Source organism: Petaurus breviceps, unplaced genomic scaffold, assembly GCF_028583685.1.
Source record: "Petaurus breviceps papuanus isolate PSGF00001 unplaced genomic scaffold, PetGlider_PUasm1.0 90919, whole genome shotgun sequence".
In the NCBI taxonomy this organism is placed as follows: domain Eukaryota; kingdom Metazoa; phylum Chordata; class Mammalia; order Diprotodontia; family Petauridae; genus Petaurus; species Petaurus breviceps.
The window spans coordinates 38,164,539-38,186,888 of record NW_027187378.1 but is presented as its reverse complement, the minus strand read 5'-3'; the positions used below and the strand labels follow the sequence as shown (position 1 = coordinate 38,186,888).

Genomic DNA, 22,350 nt, shown 5'->3' with positions numbered 1-22,350 from the left:
AATTTTAAAAGAAATTGATCAAAAGAGTGAAAAACAGTAAATTGAAATTTAACTTAAATAATTAATAATAATTTCAGCAAGGAATCAGGATATAAAATATATTCACATGAATCATCAATATTTCTCTATGGTACCCACAAAATCCAGCAGGAAGAAATAGAAAGGGAAAACCCTATTAAAATAATTATGTAATGTATATAATATTGGCAGTCTGTGGGCCCTTGTAAGAAAAATGCAAACACAACTACAAAACATTCTTTGTAAAAATAAAGACAGATTCAAATAATTTGAGAAATATTAGTTGCTTAAAGATAGGTAAACTAAATTTAAGAAAAATGACAATGCTACCTAACAACCTGTTCACTGCTATAACAATCAAACTACCAAAGGATTATTTTTAAAAGGGGGGGAGGGGAATGAAATTCATCTGACACAACAAAAGGTGAAAAATCTCAAAGGAAATAATGAAAAAAGTTGCAAGGGAAGGGGGCCTAGCAATACTTCAAACGACATTACACAATAGTAATCATCAAAACCATTATTCTGATTTAAAAATAGAGCAGTCAATCAGCAGAAAACATTAAGTACATGAGATGAGTATGAAAGCATAATGTTTGATCAACCCAAATACCCAAGTTAAATGGCATGAAGACTCATTTTACAAACACTGCCAGAAAAAACTAGAAAGCAATGTGGCAGAAACTAGGTGTAGACTAACACTTTGTACCATATGCCAAGATTAACTCAAAATGGATACAGAGCTTAGAGATAAAAAGTAAACAAATTGAATAGAAAAGGAGAAAATAACATCAACACTGGATGGGGAAACTGTTCATTACCAAGAGAAAGATGGAAAAAAAAAGTCATAGAAGCTAAAATGTAAATTTTGATTACATAATTTTTTAAAGTTTTGCCCAAAATTAATGTAGCCAAGATTATAAAGGAAACAACTAACTTGATTTTTTTGGGGGGGAAAGAGGGAGAGGGAATCTTTGCAGCAGGTTTCTCTTATAAAGGTCTCATATTCAATTTATATAAAAAACCAACTAGGACTAATGGGTAGAAATTACAAGAAGGAAGATTTGGGAATTCACATAAGTAAAAACTCCTTATTAACTAGAGCTTTCCAAAACGGAATAGACCTCCTTGGAGGATAATGATTTTTCTATCACTGAATAAGTTAACTCTTGACAGAGACTTACTATCTGTGTGACTCTCTGCAAGTCACTTTAATGACTGTCTCACTTTCCTCAAGCAGAATAATGGAAATAATAATAGTGCTTCCTCCTAGAGTTGTGAAAATCAAATGAGACATTTGTAAGACTTAGAACAATGTCTGGCATATAGAAGGTATTTAATAAATGCTTATTTCCTTCTTTCCTTCCTTTCTTCCTTCTTTTCCCTTATTCTTTTCCTCCTTCCTCCTTTCTTTCCTGCCTTCCATGTTGCCTCCCAAGAATTACATTGGGTGAAAGGCTGAGCAGACAACCAATGGTAAGGCAACCAATAGTAATCCTGGAAGGCTGAGGCTGTCACACAGCAGCAACATTACAAAGAAGTTCCATTGTAGTGCTTTTCTCTTATGACTTTTTTTTTTCAGTTTTAAGAATTTTCGATCAAGAGGATGATATTTGGTGAACACCTAAAACAATAAAGCTTTCAGGAAGAAAAGAGTTATAGCACTTTGCAAAGCAAATGTCGTAATGAAAATGCAGCTTAAGGGTAAATGCAAAGAAAAAATAAAGGCCTATTTTGGCTTTTTTATTGCAGGGTTCTAAAGAAGCAGCTTGGAAATAAATGTTAACATCCTCCTAATGGTTGTGAATGCAGTCGTATTGAACTAGAAGCCCACAGAAATACTAGATTCTCAGAGCTGATAGGGGACTGATGGGCCACTTTGTCCAATGTGTACCCAAGCAGGAACTCAGAATCTCAATCTCAGGAAAAAAAAAAGTAGGCCTCAAAGGTCATCAAGCACCTGTGCCTAAACATCTAGTCCAACCTATAGCCAAATAGGATTCTGCTTTAAATTATCATTAATAAGACAAGTTGTCACCTGGTCTCATCTGGTAGGCCTCCAGCAATGGAGAATTCACTACCTACCAAAGCAACTCATTTATTTTACTCCTAGAGAACTACAACTGAACATTACACTATTTGGAGGTGAGGAGACCTTGTGGCTGAACTCCCTGTTTCTGGTCTGTCCATTCTCCAATTAATTCTCGACCCAGTTGCTTAGTTCCTACACATATGTCTGACTGTGTCACTTCTCTACTCAAAAGTCTTAAGCTTCTCTAAAGTAAAACAAGTGCACAACCTGAATTGACAGTCCTCCCTGATCAGACTCCAACCTACCTTTGCAGTTTTCTCTGTTCCAGCCAAACTGGTCTATTGTCTGTTTACAGATAGAACAACGCATATTTGCCTCCAAACCTTTGCATAAGGTAGAACCTGCATTGCCTCCTTGACTCCTTAAATTCATCCAAGGCTCAGCTGAGGTGCTAAGTACTATGTGAGGCCTTGGCCAATCAATGCCCAATCATGAGTACTTTATTCCTCTTCATGTTACTTTGCATTTAACTATTTTGTATTTCACCTCCCCACCCATTTCCCCAGTAGAAGTATTTTGAGAACAAGGAGTGCTTCTTCTTTGTCTTTATATCACTAATATTAAAAATAATATTAATTACATCATAATTATGATAGCATTGATATAGTACTTTAAATCATACAAAGCACTTTACAAATATTATCCTATTTCACCTTCACAACAACCTTGGAATGTAGGTGTTATTATGATCATCCCCATTTTACAGATGAAAAAAAATCAAGGCAATCAGGTGTTAGGTGACTTGCTCAATGTCATAGCTAGGAAGTATCTGAGGCTGAATCTGAGCCTCAGGTTTTCCTGATTCTCGGTCCAGCATTCTATTCAAAGCACCATCTTGTTGTATGGCCAGCACTTAGCATTGGGACTTGCACATAAGATTACAGCTCGTAAGTCAATAGGTTAAGAATTGTAAGGGACCTCAGAGGTCATCTAATCCAACTTTTTATTTTATAAATGAGGAAACTGAAAAAGAAAAAAAATGCTGTGACTTGCCCTGGGTTCACACAGGTAATGACAGAGCTAATATGCATAACTTGGACCTGTACCTCAAGCACTCTTTCCAAATGACCACACTTCCTGATAGCAGTCACTTAATAAATATTTTAGTTAAATTTGAATTTTACTGGTGGAGAATTGCTTCTAATGGTCTACAACCAAATAAATTTCACTAGCTCCATAACTAGGTGATCAATGTCCTTTTCTGGCCCTGGCAAATCTTTGCTCATTCAAGAATACAAAAGTTATTCCAGACTTGGATCACAATAATCACATTATGAGACTCATGAAATTAAATAAAATTTTGGGGGGACGGAGGTGATGGAGACAGTATAACCCAAAAAAAGGCTAAGTTTTGAGACCAGGTGACTAGAAGAATAGTTATGCCATCAACTAAAATAGGAAAACTGGGGGAAGAATTGGTTTAGAGTATAAGAAGGCAGGCCAAATTGATTTTAAACATGCTTGAATTGGAGTTTCTAGAGGGATATCTAGATGATTATATTCACCAAGCAGTGGGAAACTCAAACCCAAGGGCCAAGAGAGAGGTCAAAAAATTGAAACTTACATGAGTCGGCCACACAAATATGATCATTTAAGCCATTGGAGTGGACAAGATTGCCAAGGAAAAGAATGTGGAGAAAGTGAGAGAGAGAAACAGAGAGAGAGAGAGAGAGAGACAGAGAGAGAGAGAGACAGACAGACAGACAGACAGACAGACAGACAGACAGAGACAGAGAGACAGAGACAGAGACAGAGAGACAGAGAGACAGAGAGAGACAGAGAGACAGAGAGAGACACAGAGAGAGAGAGACAGAGAGAGACAGAGACAGAGAGAGAGACAGAGAGAGACAGAGACAGAGAGAGACAGAGACAGAGAGACAGAGAGAGAGAGACAGAGAGACAGAGAGAGAGAGACAGAGAGAGAGAGAAGCCTGAAAAGAGAACTCTGGGAAATGTCTGCATTTTAAAAGGAGGAAGAGAAAGAAGAATCAGAGAGGGAGAGAAATGTTCCCTCTTGGGACAAATTTCCTTCATTAGAAGGACCCCTGTACATAAGTTTTTCCATAATAAGCTTCTCAAAGGCTGGGATAGTTTTCATTTTTTTCTTTTTGTGGCACCAATGCCTAGCTCACAGTAATACTGATTTAATGGTTGTTGAATTGAGTTGAATGAACCGTGGAAACACTTCATATACTAAAGTTGGAATGAAACAGAGAAAATTAATGGAATGATCATTATGTGAAAAGGAGACACGTTGGTGAAGCATTCCATATCCTCATGTTTTTTCCACCTCAAATAATGACATGTCTACTTCTCTCTTTCCTTGTTGTGTCCCTCTAATAGAACATAAGCTCTTTGAAGACAGGCATTGGATTTTGTTAATTTGTGTGTCTGTTTTTGTCTTTGTATCCTCCATTCCTAGGATGATGCTTTGCACCCTAGTAGGTGCTTACTAACACTTACTAGATTGAGAAGAATAATGCCAAGATGTCCAAAATGAAGTCAGAAATAGTCTTACTGTCCCTTGTCTTGGTCAGACTATATATGAACTATTCTGTTTAGTGAAAAGTGCCACACCTCAGGAAAGACAAACTGTATAGAATCAAGAGGATGGCAAGTGGAATAGGGAGGGAACTGAAGATCATATCATGTGTGGATCAGTTGAAAGAATTATGGGCGTGTATGTGGAGAAGAGAACATGGTGGGGGATAAGGGCTTTCTTCAAGTTTTTGAGGAGCTGTCATGCACAAGAAGGATTTGACTTATTCTGCGTGACCCCATAGGAAAAACTAGTGAACTAGGGGGAAATCACATTGTGGCAGATGTAGGTGCAATGTAAGGAAAAAAAGGAATTTCTAAACAATTAGAATTTTTTCATTGTGAAATTATAATCAGTGTTAACCACAAAGAAGAGGAGAAAGTACACTTCCTTTCTCTACAGAGGAAGCAACGATGTGTATGGAATGTTGGATATATTATCATTTATAGTCAATGTATTGATTAGTTTCACTAAACTGCGTTTTTATCTCTTTTTTTTGCTTTGTTATAAGAAATGGTTCTCTAGAGAGAAGAGAATATATTTGATATGTGAAGATATAAAGACAAAAGAGAGGGGCATTTAGGTGGCACAGAGGATAGGAGTGCTGAGCCTGTAGTCAAGAAGACTTGGCTTCCTAAGTTCAAATCTGACCATAGACGTTTATCAGCTGTGTGACCCTGGACAAGTCATTTAACCCTAATTGCCTCAGTTTCTTCATCTGTAAAATGAGCTGAAGAAGGAAACAGCAAGCCACTCCAGGATCTTTATCAATAAATCCCCAAACATGGTCATGAAGAGTCAGATACAATTGAAAAACGACTAAACAACAACAAAAATACGAAAAGTATATTTATACACATATGTGTGTGTATATATATATATACCCATACATAAAATATATTTTAAAAATGTGATACAAAAGTAAAATGGACCATTTTGAATGGTAGTAGGTTCCCCTTCATTGAAGACCTTTTTAACGAATATTTCAATGGAAGATTCCTGTTCAGGGAGAGGTTGGAATTTATGACCTCTTACATCCCTTCCAATTTTGTGATGCTATGATTCTCTGCTGCAGTAAGAATGGTAGATATAAAATTAAGTTTTCAATTTACCATGTTGTTGTAATTCCCACCATTCTATATAAAGTACCTTGAAGGGTTGGAAAAATACCATAAATACTAGCTGTGGAAAAACCTTTGGACAAAGTATATTCATGGGTACTCATGATATTCTTCAGCACTGATTATCAAATGACAGATTCTCTAGGCCAGACTTGTGACCAGAATGTCTCACTCCATTCTCCCAAAATAAGTGCTGTGCTCCCAAATGAACCAAGGAATATGTTTAAAAGGAGAGAGAAAATGTTTTAGATGGCCTCCAGATTCCATTTTTAAAACTGTGAATCAGATATAGCATCTTAGGAGAATATGGCCTAAGAACATTCCATATGGAAGAGAAATGTAGGACAAAGAACTCAATATTTTGAAATTTGATGCTTGCCAAGGTAGGTGGGGGGAGGGACATGCTGGGCTCAGAACTCTTAAGTGAAAAATTCTCCATGCAATTAATGGTTACAGTTGCACCTAAATCTGATCATCCTAGAGCAACCTTTCAACACACACACATACACACTTTAGGAAATCATCCTTTCTTGCAAGGGATCACTGATGAAAACATTCTGCAGTTTGGAACAATAACAGCAACTAGAGAAACTGGCTCTTAGGCTACCCTGAACTGACCCAGGGGCTGTCCCAATTCCATTCATGTCAGGAAATGTTTCAGAAAGGCAGTAATGTCAAGTACTTAATTCCTTTTAAGAAACAGAGATACATGGTTGTAGTCTCATGGAATGAATTATGAAATCCTATCATGAAGATTACAAGACCTCCTTAGTGAAAGATAGCTATTGTCTAAGAATACATATTGAGGGGCGGCCAGGTGGAGCAGTGAGTAAGAGCGCTGGTCCTGGAGTCGGGAGACCCAGGATCGGTTCTGGCCTCAGATACTTAACACCCACACAAATAAAACTGGCCATGTAACCTTGGGCAAGTTACTTAACCCCAATTGCTTAAAAAAAAAAGAATACACATTGAATAAACAAAGTGGATGAAAAAAATCATGTTGCTTATACTTTGTATCATATGTGGTCCACTTAATTATGATATGTAAATATTTAGTTGTATTCATACATGTTATTGGATAATATAGAGATATTGATACATACATACATGTATATTTACATCTTAGACCCTACAGTCAATGAGCAGAACCTAGAATTGAAACATGAGTAGGAGGAAGACCTGAACAGAGATTGCAATTGGAAAACTACACAGTTCTTTTCAAAGTTTTCAAAATTCTTGCTTCTAGGAAAGCCAGTCTCTTAATATAAATATATGCTATAGAGTTTAGAAGCATGGAGAAAAATAATCTCAAGAGAATTACTAATAACCTAGTTATAATAAATTGGTTATTATAAATAACCCATAGAACAAGGGGCAAATGCACAGTTGGCATAAGGATGTTATGAATGATGAATTTTATGCAAGAAGTGACATAATACACTGTCAGGGAAATAGAGGAGGAGGTAGACCAGTCATATTTCATGAATGAGACACAACAGATAGGCATTCCAAGGTACAGTGGTGCCTTTGAGATTCTAAGGGAAAGGACTCCAATGCATTGGAAAGATGTGTTATGAAGGCCATATGGGAAATCATTGATAAGAAAGCCTGGATAGGGATTAATTTACCTCCAGGATGGAGACTCCTATGAAAACAGCATCCACCAAAGTATCATTTCAATCAACAACCACATATCATATCATTGCCATGGCAGAGATCGCAACAAGAACGAACAAAGAAAGGAAGCTCATTTGCTGGGACAAATACACTAAGGACAATTCATGCATGTTGTCCAAAATTTGTCACCGATGTTTTACTGGTCGGTTTTAAAATTGAGTATCCTTCTTTAGCTCCTGAAGCTTTGTTTAGACCGTATTATTATACTTACCTTCTAATAAATATTTAAAATCTCTTTTAAATTTAAGACCTTTTTATTTGGTGTGCACTGACTAAAACATCAACATCTGGACTGCATCTCTGCAGAAGGGATGGCTGATCAATGGCACAAACTGAAATTAACTCGGGTTATTCCTGAGTATATTCAAACAGTCCCTCCACCAGTCAACAAGATCCAGGACTGTATTAGAAAGCAAAGAGTTTTCAAGTGAATTCAAGCCCCTATTGTGTTTTAGGCACTATGATCAACATTGGAATTTATAGAGGAGAAAAAAAAAAAAGGAAACAATCCTTGGCATCAAAGAATCCACATTTACTGGGAGAGAAGATAAAGTATGTGCACAGTTTAATAAATACAAGGTAATTGAAGGAGGGAGAGGGCATTTCCAACTATGAGAGCTCAGGAAAGGCTTCTATGTTACCTAAAGGCCTTGAAGGAAACTATGGATTCTAAGAGGCACATGCATCCCAGGCCTGGGGTAATTACCTGTGCAAAGGCCTGGAGATGGTAAATTGAAAGTCATGTTTGGGTCAACAATAATATGTAATCATAGGAATAATAATAGGAAAAAAGAATGGTGAAAGGAGTCATTGATGGCTTCTAACTAGGGTGATGATGGAGAAACCACTCCATATACTTTATTTCTGTACATAGATATAGGAACAAAACACAATATGTCCAGATGGAATACTTGGGTGTTGGAATGTGTGGTATGCATGTGCATGTTTTCAAGTTAGCCCCAAAAATGAAGAACTGAGAGAAAGCTTTGTACCCTGGGCCACAGCTTTATCTGACAAGCACTTATGAAGACCTACTATAACTCAGGAACTGGGCATATGGAAACTTAACAGAAACATCTCTGTCCTAAAGGAGAACTATTGGGGAAAACAAGACATATTGATATAATTAATGATCAAATAAAGGCAAAGTGACCATGGGAAGAGGAGGGAAAATGGCAACTCAATACTTAATAAGCAGAGATTATTACACTTACAGTTTATCCTGGTTCTAGGCAGGGATCAGCCCTTTAACATCTTAAGGAAGCCAAATGGTGCCAATGCCCATGGAGACCCATCAGTGGACAATCTGTCTTCAATATCTGGTACTCTACCTACCAATCTGCTTTCAGATCATACTCTTAATTTGCTAGCCCTCCCCCTTTCCATTCCCAGATCCAGGGTGAGTTATGAGATAAATGGGTGACACAGTATATAAAGCACTGGGCCTGGAATCAGAACGACTACAGTTCAAATCTGACCTCAGCACTTACTAGCTGTGTGACCCTGAAGAATTCATTTAACCTCTGTTTGCTTTAGTTACCCATCTGTAAAATGGAAATAATAATAGCACCTACTTCCCTGGGTTGTTGTGAGGATTTAATGAGATAATATTTGCAAAGCATTTTTGTCATAGTGCCAGGCACATAGTAGGAGCTTTAAAAATGTTTGTTTCCTTCCTCTTTCCTACAGAGCCAACCTGATACAATGAAAAGAGCATTGTCCCTGGAACCAGATGAACTGGATTCAAACCCTGCCTCTGATGCAATTCTATATGTAGCCTCAAACAAGTCAGTTTACTTTCTAAGGCCTTAGTTTCCTCATCTGTAAATTGAGGGAGATAGACTAGAGGACTTTTAAGATCCCTACAGACTCTAGATCACAGTTCCTTAACCTTTCTGAGTCATTGCCTTTGGCAATCTAAAACTATTTAATAATTTTTTTAATAATAGAAGAAAATACTACATCCCAGAAGTTAATGAAAATGAATATTTAATTTTTTCCCATTCAAGTTCATGGACCCTTAAAAATCTATCCATGTATCCTTTTGAGGTTTACAGACCCCAGACTAAGAACCCCTGGCTAAATCTATGATCTTATAAGCAAACTACTTTGTTGTCTAGACACTCAGAGTCACTTGAACCCTAGTTCTCAACCAGTGTCCTTTTGACCCTACCTGCAGAAATTAGGCACACTGGCATATTTAAAGCCCCCTCTTGATTCACACAGGCTGCCCAAGTATTATTTTCCTTGTACAACTACCATAAATCAAGATCTATGTATTTTATTATATTGATCAACCTGGGCTACCCATCAATCTACAGTGATCCTGAAGGAGAGACGTTTGACTACATACACTAAGCTGTGGCTTGCAGGGACACAGAAATACAACCTAATACAATATCCACAACTCTAATCCATTTATAAAGAATCTCTCAGCTTGTACTTTCTCTCAGGAAATTGGGGGTAGGAAAGGAAAGAAAGTGAGGAAAAGGAAGATTGAAAAGAGAGGAGGGGGCAATCTCTTGGGGGATATACAGACAAAGGCAAGATAACTCATGAGAGCAAGAAAATAACCAAATGTCAGCCATCAAAGGTTTGGGGACCTATTTTTCACATTTTTGTGTCTGCCTATTGAAAGCTGAGATTGGGTTCTCCTTACAGCCCAATAAAAGCAGAATAGAGCCCCTGTCAATTGTTCCTTTATATTAAGCAAAAGCTACAGAAGGTCAGTATTCCTTTCTAGGCCAGTCAAAACAGCTGAAGCAAGAAAATTAGGTTTTCAGAAGACTCCCTGGGCCAATGTGCCCATCACTAAATGGATGGAGGTATGATGATAGTTTTCACAGTCTCGGGTACTGAGTTACGCTGATACATTTTTTTTTTTCCATTCCCAAACTGTGGCCAATGAAGCCAGACTCGTGGGCAATGTTGTTACTTCAAAATTTCATTCTCTTTAAGTTCTTTTGCCATAAGAACTTCTTCATAGACATCTGGACAGTTTCCCAACATTGTCAAGAACTTTTCTTAACTATTACTACAAAAATGTCACCTCCAATTTTAAGGCACTTTCCTAACTGTTATCCTTCAGCTCAAATGTATATTACAATATAACACTATCCTTCAGTGTCATCTACCCTCCCATATAGGATCGATATCAAAAAATTAATAAAACAAAAATCCATGTATTCAGCACCATACTGTGAGCCTATCACTTTGCTAGAGACTATGGGGAGATATAAAGACACATAAAATCATATTCCTGAGTTTAGTGGAGGGAAGGGAAATAATTATATATGTGTATACATATACACATATTTGCATATGCACACACACACACTATGTTAAATACAAGGGCAGAAAACTCAATGCAATCTAGGAAAATATTGTTATGCCATAAGACAATGAATATGAGAAAGCATAAGAAATGTGGAAAGACTTCTGTGAAATGATACAGAGCAAAAAAAAGCAGAACCAAGAAAACAATATACCCAATGACCACAATAATTTAAATGGAAGTAACACTAAAAGACATTCAAACTCAGATTAAATGCAATAACTAAACAAGGATCCGTGAAAAACACATTTGCCTTCTCTCTATAGAGAGATTGTCAACCACAAGTGTGCAATGCTCTACAAGCTGTCAGATGTCATTGCTGTGGTGGTTTGTTTTGCTTAATTGTCTTTCTTTGTTCCTATGAAGAGTTCATAGGGAAGGCATGGTAGTTATTAGGAAGTAAGAGTGGTGTAAAAAAACTAAAAACATCAACAAGACAAAGGAAAGGGAAAAGAAGGGGAGGGAAGGGGAGAGGATAGAAAGAAAAGAAGGGATGGGAAAGGAAAGAAAGAGAAGAGAAGAGAAGAGAAGAGAAGAGAAGAGAAGAGAAGAGAAGAGAAGAGAAGAGAAGAGAAGAGAAGAGAAGAGAAGAGAAGAGAAGAGAAGGGAAGAGAAGGGAAGAGAAGGGAAGAGAGAGAAGGGAAGAGAGAGAAGAGAAGAGAAGAGAAGAGAAGAGAAGAGAAGAGAAGAGAAGAGAAGAGAAGAGAAGAGAAGAGAAGAGAAGAGAAGAGAAGGGAAGAGAAGGGAAGGGAAGAGAAGGGAAGAGAGAGAAGGGAAGAGAGAGAAGAGAAGAGAAGAGAAGAGAAGAGAAGAGAAGAGAAGAGAAGAGAAGAGAAGAGAAGAGAAGAGAAGAGGAGAGGAGAGGAGAGGAGAGGAGAGGAGAGGAGAGGAGAGGAGAGGAGAGAAGAGAAGGAAGTGAACTTGGAATCAGGTGATATGAGTTCAAATCCAAGCTTGAGACTACATGAAGTGTGTGACCATGGGCAAATCATCTAACCTCTCTGAACCTCAGTTTCATCTTCCATAAAAAATGAATATTTATACTGCCTAGAAACGTTGTTGAAAAAGTATTGGCAATCCTTAACATGTTATAGTAATGTGAATCTTCTCTCCACTTACACAGCCATAAGCAGGGTAATTCAAGTCCTTATCACCTTTCTTGAACTACTGTAACTGGCTTCTAGTTGGTCTCTCTATCATAGGTCTCTCCCCACTCCAATTCATCCTCCACTCCAGTACAAAGGTAAATTTTCAAAATTAACAGGTCTTATTATATCTATCTCCTGCTTGACAATCAAATATATACACCTCTGTTTAACATTTAAAGCTCTTCCTAACCTAGCCCCTTCTTCCTACTTTTCCTGTTTTCTTCAACCTTATCTTACTCCTCTCCATGTATTCTTATGGTCCAGGTACACTGAATAGCAGGCACACCAGGCACACTAATTGCAGTCCCTAGAAAATATCATTCCATTTCTCATTTTCATGCCTTTACAATAGCTATCATCTCTGCTCAGAATACTCTACTCCTTCACCCCTACCTCTTAATTTCTCTGTCTCCCTTCAAGACTCAGCTCAAAACTCATCTTCTACAAAAGACATTTCCCAGTCCTCACCAGATGCTAGTGCCTTCCATTATCTATTCAATACATATTTTGTACATACCTAGCTTATTTTCATCTTATCTCTCCCAACAGAATGTAGTCTTCTTGAGGGCAGGCACCATTTTTTGTTGTTGTTTTCCTTTTGGGGGGTGGGGGTATCTTTCTTTGTATATCCAGCACTTAGCACAGTGTCTCAGATATTGCTGTTGCTTTTGTTGTTCAGTCATTCCATCATGTCTGAGACTTCATGACCTCATGGACCATATTGTCCATGGGGTTTTCTTGGCAAAGATATTAGAATAGCTTGCCATTTCCTTCTCTAGTGGATTAAGGCAAATAGAGGTTAAGTGACTTGCCTAGGATCATGCAGCTGGTAAGTCTCTGAAGCCACATTTGAACTCAGATCTTCCTGACTCCAAGCCTACTGATATAGTAAGTGCTCAACAATTTTTTTAACTGACAAACTGAATTATGATCATATAATAACTTTTAAGAGTAGTATGGGCAGTATGCTATAGATAGAAGAGTACTGGGATAGGAATCACTGTTAGATCTGGACTAGAACTAAGGCTTTCTAACTAGCATCATCACCTTGGACATATTGATCTCTCTGGGACTCAATTTCCTCATCTATAAATGAGGAGGTCAGAGTAGATGATATAAAATCTCTTCTGACTTCACCAATCCACAAGCCTATGACTTATTATTCATAGGACAAAGATTTCATTGTAAGTTGATATAACCAGAAAGCGGAATTGATAGGAAAATTAGACTGAGTCTTGAAAGATAGATAAGATAGTATTTATGGGGCGGCCAGGTGGCTCAGCGAGTAAGAGCACCGGCTCCAGTGTCGGGATGACCTGGATCAAATCCGGGCTCAGATACTCAGCACCACACCCAGAAATAACTGGCCGTGTAACCTTGAGCAAGTTACTTAACCCCGATTGCTTTAAAAAAAAAAAAAAAAGATAGTATTTGGACACTCTAGGAAATTACTTACTTGAACCCAGATGATGTTAGAGCTGGATGGATATAAAAGTCATATAGTTCAATCCTTTCATTTTTTAGATGAACAAACTGTTGACCCTCAGAAAGATGTGACTTTCCCAAATAGTCATTCATAGGGCTATAAGTAGAATACAAATCCTTTAAATGCTAACCAACTCATTCTTATCATTAAAATCCCATCCTACTTATTTTAACTTTTGTATCTTTGTTACCATTAGATTGTAAGTTCCTCCATTAGGTCGCAAACTCCTTGACAGCAGGAACTGTCTTTTGTCTCTTTGTATCCTAAATAGTTAGCATAGTGCCTGACATTTAGTAGGCACTTAATAAATGTTTATTGATAATTCATGTTTTATTACCTTTCTTGGAATACTCTGTCCTCTGTTTCTTGCTTTTTCCAAATTCTATCCATTTTTTAAACTCCCACAAAGCTTTATATCCACTAAGAAACCATTCTTGACAACTTCAGTCCTCACCAATTCTTCTTTGTCAAGAATCCTATAGCATGTATGTCCTATGCCATTTATTTTTATATTTAAATTTATGAAATTGTGTCACTGTGTAATTGTTTCAGGTGTGTAGGTGTTACCTTCACATATAATTTCTGTTTTCTACATGATGTTGCATATAATCTTAAACACATAGTAGGTACACAATAATTATTTTTGGTTCAAGTGAACATTTGAGAAAGTAAGTTGTTTTCATTTTTTTTGTAAAAAGCAATTTGGAATTATGCAAAGAAAAAGATATATGCAAATCTTTGTAGATAGATTGCTCTACTAGATATATACCCCAAGAATGTTGATGATAAAAAAGGTCACATATACAATTAGGTCCTAATCAGCACAGGTAACAAATCCTAACAAGTGGACACATTATTCAAATTAACATTGTCCATTTCCATTGGGATGGAATTAATTATATATTATATAATTATAATTTTGAATATATGTCACCATTTCATGGGATTCATTATTTGTATTAATCAGGACCTAGCTTACATCAAAATATTTATCACAGTACTTCAGGTGGCAGCAAAGAACTGGAAAAAAAAGTTGATACCCATCAATTAAGGACCACAAATTATAGTATGTAAATGTAAGGAAATATTATTGTATTGTAAGAAATAATAAATATTAATAGAGAAGTATGAGAAGATTGATACGACCTAACTTGAGGTGAAATAAACATAATTAGAAAAGCAACTCACAATGAATACAATGATGTGAATGGCAAGAATTACAACCAGACAACTGAATGTTGGGAAATTTTAATGATCAAATTTGGCTTTAAAGAAGAGAAAGAATTTTTCCTCCACTTCTTTGCAGAAGGGGTACAATAGCTATGGAATACTACATCTCCCTCATTCTCCTTGAGGGCAAGACTGTTTTTCCTCTTTTCGTTTCCATACAGTGCTTAGCACAGTGCCTGGCACATAGTAGGCATTTAATAAATATTGATTGCATCTAATATTAAAATGTTTTGATAGGTTGGTTTGTGTTGTTGAACTGTTTTCCCCCACTTTTATACTTAGCTATCTGGGTTGGCTCTTTGGAAGGGTTATGGAGAGTAATGCATTGGGAGTTATAGGTGAAATAAAAATAAAAGATGAATAAAAATGTATTTTTAAAAAGGAAAAAGATTTATTCTTTCTACAGAGGCTTTCTAATTCTATGCCTATGTCTATATAATGACAAAACAAACAAATGTGCAAAGCATCTTTCATTTTGCAGTTTGGAAAATTCCCAGTGTGGGAACTGGCTCTACCAGTAAAGATCAAGAACCTGTTTTTAACTTGGTTAAAAAAAAAGTCATAGGAAGTTACCTGGGGACCATCAAGGTTATAAGATTTGCCCCAAATCACATAGCTAATAAAGAAGAAAGATTGAACTGAGGTCTTCCTCACCCCAAGCCCATCATGATACCCACTATACCAAGACACCCTGCCTCTATAATGCCAAAATGAAAAATTGAAAAGTTAAGTAGCAAACCAGTTTCTGAAGCCATAGAGTGCCAGGAGCTAAAGAGCCAGTTTGACTGATTCCCTCCCCCTCAACCTCAATGATTAGAGTCACTGTTTGGATGTCATGTAGACACAGTTTATGTTCACAGCTCCATGGGGGAAAAAAGTGGTTTGTTTGGTCTGGTTGAGTTTTGAGGTGAGACAGAAGGCTGCACTGTCTCAGTGACAGAGGTATTTAAACTCTGCCTAGAGCTCCTCTGTGGAATATCATTCCGCTGTTCTCATCCGTGTTTAATGGGAAATTATGTAATGTTTGGATGATTTGCAGCAGTGTTGATTGTAAAGCTTACATGCTTCTAATGATACAACTATTGTCATCGTTTCTATTTCTTCTGTGCTCTGATATATTCAATAAACACTAATACATTTTTCACACAATTCTGTCCTCAGTAAGGGTGCAATGCAAAGACTGTGTCAACTGGAGATCGAGGACAATCCAATCCAATAAACATTTATTAAGTACCTAATATATCAATCAGTCAACAAGCCTTTACTAAGTGCTCTCTATGTATGAGGTTAAGGATGCAAAGGGGGAAAACAACATCTTTTCTCCTCAAGGAGTTTATGTCCAATGGGGGAGACAACACAAATATATACAAGTCTATGTGGAATACACACAAAATGAATACAAGGCAGTCTGGGGAAAAGGCTCCCTGGGAGCCTGTTGAGGGGGGAAGTTAGGAAGGCTTCATGAAGGTTGGCATTTCAGTGGATTTCTGAAAAAAAAAAAGGATTCTAGGAAGTGGAGATGAGGAGCATGTATTTCAGGTATGGGAGACAGACAATACAAAAACAGATAGGAGTGTGTGTGGAAAACAACAAATAGGCCCAGATGATTGTAATACAGAGTTTGAGGTGGGGAGTAAAGTCTAAGACTAATTAGGCAAAAAAGGGTCAGGTTGTGAAGAATTTTACATACCAATTAGGGGAGTTTATATTTAATTATAAAGGTAATGGGGAGCCACTGAAGTTTGTTGATAGAGGGGATATGATCAATTTGCACTTTAGGAAAATAGCTTTGGCAGCCATGTGAGGGACAGATGGAAAGCTATCACAATAATCTGGGTGAGAGGTGATGAGGATCTGAACAATGATTGTGGCTTTATAAAAGAAGTGGAAGGACATATGCAAGAAGTATCACAGAAATAGCAATTATCAAATTTGGCAACTGTTGAGTATATGGAGTGAGGAAGGGCGAGGGATAAGCACATCCCACTAGGTGTTAGAGATTTAAAATAAAACCAGTCAAAACCAAATCAAACAACAGAAAATTATCCCTACTCTCCAGTTTACAATAACTGAAGTCTAAGGTGATCAGTATAATAAGGAGATTGGAAACTACGCATTAAGAAGATCATTTGAAGGAACTATAGGATGCTTAGACTGAAGAAGAGAAGGCTTAGGGGATATGTGGTAGCTGCCTTCAAGTATCTGAAGGGCTGTCACGTAAAAGAGAGATTGGTCTCAACCTGCCTGGCTCCCCAGGACTTAACCAGACTTAACAATGGGTGGTACTTGCAGAAAAAAATAGAAGCAAAAGCTACCTAACAATTGTAGTTGTCCAAAATTGGAATGGGCTTTCTTGGGATATAATGTGTTCCCCTTCCATGGAGGTTCTTAAATATATTCTGGAGAATCACATGCCAAGGATGTTGCTGAGGGGATGTCTGCTTATATATGGTTTGACTAGGTAACTTCTCAGACCCTTCAAAATCTGAAATTCTGAAATTCTGTAATTGCACATCTAACTAGTTGGATTTTACAAACATTTTTTCCCATAGTTATCATCAAATCACAGACCTGACTAAGCAAGTTCACATGGCAACAACAAAAGAAACAGTGAGCGGGGTCACAAGGATACCATTTAAATGTGGCATAGGCGAGATAGCACAATACACCCCACAATAACACACGTCTTTATTTAAACCCTGCTGCTCTTCTCCTTTTAGAGCCTGCTTTTTTTGTTTTTGTTTCCTTTCCCTAACACTTGGTTGCCAAGTAACAACAAAAAAAAGTCTTCTGCCATCTTTTTTTCCCTCCCTCACAAATGTTTGTCTTACAAGAAATTTGTGGAATCATCATTTGAAGAGTATTTTTTTTTTGCCTCCATCAAAAATATTGGCTCTGGTAAGCCATGGCAAAGATTGTCACATCAGGCATTTGTCAGACTTAACAGACAACAGGAAAGTTGCTGGCTCATTTGCCAATCAAAAATAACTCCCGAGCTGTTACACTTGGGATCTCATGTTTCCACTGATAGGAATTCTTTGGAAAACAAAAGGGATTCAGTCTGGACCAACCCTCATCAAAATTCAAAGCAAGTCATATCTCTGTCATAGGAGCCCCTTCTCTCTCCCTGTTCTTTCCCTTTCTACCACCTACTACCTATGACATCTATCTCTTTTTTTGTTACCACCCTTCCCACGTCATGAAATACCCTCACACTTTTTCCCACCATCCTTGTACATAGCCAAACCTCTGATGTCCTTTAATTATAGGATCATGACTCTAGACCTTGAAGAAAGTTCAGTCCAACTTACTCAACTGACTAATGGGGAAACAGGTCCAAGGAGATTAAGTGGCTTGCCCCAAATCATGCAGTCAATAAGTATAGAGAGAAGATTTGAACTCAAGTCCTTTGACTGGCACAAATATTTTTTCTACTGTACCAAATTGCCCCCCCGCATCTTTCTAATTGAGTTTCTATGGGATCATAGAACTTTATATTGGATTTTAAAATAGGAAGGGACCTAAAAGATCATTTATTCTAACCACCTCCATGTGGAGAAGTTGAGTCCCAAATAAGGGAAGGAGAGATCTGTTAAGGGCTTACTATATTCCAGACAACGTGCTAAGTGCTTTACAAAAATTATCTCATTTGATCATCATAGCAACTCTGGAAGATAGGTGCTTTATTACTATCTCCATTTTACAGTTGAGAAAATTCAAACAAGCAGAGGTTAAGTAACTTTAACACAGTTGGGAGGTTTCTGAAACTGGATTTGAGCTCAGGTCTTCCTAACTACTTACTGAAAAAAAATTTACTCTTCAAATGATTCCATAAATTTCTTATAAGATGAACATCCATGAAGGGGGAAAAGATGGCAGAAGGCTTTTTATTGGTTACTTGGCAACCAAGTGCCCCAATAGTCTATCTACTGCCTCTAGAAGTTGAGTGATTGCCCATAATCACATGTAGTAAACAGAAGCTATTGGAAGTATCCAGAGGAAGAAGAGAAGGAAGGAGAAGAAAAAAAATTTTTTTAATGCTGATTACTCATTCTTAGTTCTCCTCCTATCTGTCTGACTATGCCTTCTTAAGTGCCTTCTCTGGTGCTTCATGTATATCACATTCACAAAGAGTGAATTTTCTCCAAGACGCTCTCTCTCTCTCTCTCTCTCTCTCTCTCTCTCTCTCTCTCTCTCTCTCTTTCTCTCTCTCTCTCTCTCTCTCTCTCTCTCTCTCTCTCTCTCTCTCTCTCTCTCTCTCTCTCTCTCTCTCTGTCTCTCTCTCTCTCTCTCTCTCTCTCTCTGTCTCTCTCTGTCTCTCTGTCTCTCTCTCTCTCTGTCTCTCTCTCTATCTATCTCTCTGTCTCTCTCTCTCTCTTTCTCTCTCTCTGTCTCTGTCTCTCTCTGTCTCCCTCTCCCCTACCTCATTTGGTCATCTCATCAGTATCCATGAGTCCAATGCTACTCTCTATGCAGACAACTCCCAGATGTATATATCTGGCCCTACTTTCTCTGCTGAGCTATTATGGTCATCCATCTACAACTTCCTCTTAGACATCTCAAACCGGATGTCCTATAAGAATTTCAAATTCAACCTCTCCAAAACAAAATTCATTTTATTTCTCCCTAGTCCCTCTCCTTTTTTAACCTATCCTATTATTGTCAAAGATTCCATCTTTCCAATTGAACATGTCCATAAACTCTGTTATCATAAATTCCTCATCCTCCCTGCACATATCCAATCATTACTAAATCTTATTTCTACTTTCATCACATCTTTCATGTTTCCCCATATCTTCACTTACATGTCCATGACCCTCTCTCTTGAGCATTTGTAATAACCCCATGGTTGGGTCTCCTTGCCTCAAGTATCTCCTCATTCCAATCCATCCTTCATTCATCTGCTAAGGTAATTGTTTTAAAGTACAGGCCTGATGATGTCACTCCATTTCTAAATGAGCTCTGCTGACTCCAGGACAAAATATATACTCCTCTGTCTGGCACTTAAAACCCTTCATAACCTGGCCCTTCCTATATTTTATGTCTTCTTATACTAACTCTCTCACTTTATCTATGACCCAGATAGATTGGAATACTCAAAAATGTCACACAAAAAATACCTTTCTGTCTCACCCATCTCTGTGCCTTACTCCTGGCTAGCTCCTAAGCCTAGAATGCTCTCTGTCCTTCCTCCTCTCTGCCTCCTGTTTTCCCTGTCTTGCTACCTGTTACACAAGGCCTTTTCCAGTCCCCACAGCTGCTACTTTCCTGAGACTGCCTTCCAGCTGCTCTGCATATAATCTTACACATTCCTCATTATTTATATTTTCTCTGCTCCATCAGAATTTGAGGTCTTTAAGAGCTGGGCTGGTAAAATGACTTGATCATGGTGACACAGCATCTTTTTTTTTTTTGCCTTTTGGAGGGCAATTGGGGTTAAGTAACTTGCCCAAGGTTACACAGCTAGTTTTTTTGTGTGGGTGTTAAGTGTCTGAGGCTGGAACCGAACTCGGGTCCTCCTGACTCCGGGGCTGGAGCTTTACTCACTACGCCCCCTAGCCACCCCGGTGACACAGCATCTTAAGCAGGATTTGAACCCAAATTCCACAGATTCTAAGTCTAGTACTCTTCGCACTACACTATGCCATGACTGGTACAAAAGAATCACAGAAGATTTAGAGCTAGGAGAAACCTCAAGATTCCCTAGTCCAACCCATTCATTTTATTTGTGTATGTGTGTGTGTGTGTTTGTTTTTTTGCCTTTTGGAGGGCAATTGGGGTTAACTGACTTGCCCAAGGTCACACGGCTAGTTTTTTGTGTTAAGTGTCTGAGGCTGGATTTAAATTTAGGTCCTCCTGACTCCAGGGCCCGTGATCTATTCACTGTGCCACCTAGTCGCCCCAAAACCCATTCATTTAAGAAATGAAGATATTGTTATTGTTGTTGTTTTATTTTTTTCTCCTAGTAAAGAAGTTTAATGCATGAATGAAGAGGAAAAAAGAGAATATTGTTAGGACAAGAGGTCTTTCCTAGTTCTTCCAGATAACCTTTGTTCTCGGTTTCTAACTGTACATCCATCATGCATCCTTGAAGCTGGCCCCACCGTCCAGGTGGGAGCATTCTAAAGATTTCAGCACTTCCCCAGAGCTAATGGAAATACCACTCTTTCTTCCATCTTTATGCTGTGAATGAAAAAACAATAACTGACCTCATAATGCGCCACACGCTGAGATTCAGAGATCAGCTGAGCACTGCACACCTTGCAGTAACTTTCTGTAAACAAATCAGGGTCCAAGTCAGGGGACTTCATCTGGCTAAAATGAGACCAACAGAGAAAAACAGAAATGAATCTATTGTTCTAATATTGCTGTAACTCTTAAGTAAGATTTCATAACCCTAGTTTATTAATCATTCAATCAGTCAACAAGTATTCATTTAGCACCAACTCTATACCAAGAAAGGTGTTAGGTGTAGGCAATACAAAAACAAAAACAAAACAGTCTCTGACCTCAGAGAGTTTACATTCTGGTAAGAGTAACAACTCATACTTTTAGTTCCCAACCTGTGACCTATATAGGTCCTTAGGGGATCATGAAGACTTTTATAGTGGAACTGTGAATCCATAAATGAGCAAGATATCTTCCAAAGAAAAAATAAACATGCCTTCTATCGGTATGCATTGCTATTTTTCCAAAAGTATGTAGATACTGTCATAATTATAAAATATAAATTCATCTAGAAGAGGTCATGAATTTCTAGTATATATTTTATCATTATGTATGTTCTCAAACACCCAATACTAATCATATACCATGCAGGAGTTTATGAACTTTCCCTTTTTACATGGAAAAGGTATTATATAAGAAAAGGTTAGAACTACTTCCCTAAACCATTGGGAAAACAGGATCATAAGTTCATAGTTTGAGAGATGGGAAGAACCTCCAAGGTCATCTAGTTCACATCGTTATTTTATAGCAGAGGAAACTGAGACCCAGAAGGGTTAAGCGACTGTCCCAGGTAACATAGGTGATAAGTACCAGAGTTGAAATGTGAAACAAATCATATTTTAGTTGAGAAATCAACCACAGTTTCCTTCAAACTTACTACTATTCTTTAAGGGGGAGGTGAAGAAGGAGAAGCAAATGAGAATTTATATAGTACCTACTATGTGCAGTGTTTTACAAATATTATATGATCCTCACAACAATCCTGGGAGGTAGGTGTTACTATGATCCCCATTTAACAGTTGATGGAACTGAGGCAAACAGAGGTCAAATGTCTTGCCCAGAGTCACCAAACTAGTAAGTGTCTGTGGCCAGATTTGAACTCAGATCTTCCTAATTCCAAGCACAGTGCTTTATTGATTGTGCCATCTAGTTGCTTTGTAATGGTTCCAAATTAGGTCATAGGGAATTTTTTTTATTCTCTACCTGTGTGTTCTGTTCCCATAAGAAACAAGAAGTCTGGATAATTCTTTTACACAAATAAATTGAGCTGAAATCTACTTCCTCTAAGCAAACTAAAATTAAGTCCCTGCATTCAGTTGCTATACAGAGAGGTTGAAGGCTGAATTAGATCTGCCATTCTTCCTTAATATCATGTACCATAGTATACAAAGAATGTACAGTGTAGTCATATGTTAACACTGAATTACAGCCTCTCTCTCTCTCTCTCTCTCTCTCTCTCTCTCTCTCTCTCTCTCTC

At 37.8% G+C, this 22,350-nt stretch overlaps 1 protein-coding gene across 2 annotated transcripts in view; it reads right to left on the bottom strand.

Moving 5' to 3' along the window:
• ZMAT4 (zinc finger matrin-type 4) overlaps positions 1 to 22,350 on the bottom strand; it is a 725,479-nt gene that overhangs the window by 593,493 nt on the left and 109,636 nt on the right. For both annotated transcript variants that reach the window (XM_069075846.1, XM_069075847.1), the window contains exon 3: positions 20,855 to 20,960. In XM_069075846.1, the coding sequence (XP_068931947.1) occupies positions 20,855 to 20,960 (106 nt within the window). The remainder of the gene's footprint in view (positions 1 to 20,854; positions 20,961 to 22,350) is intronic.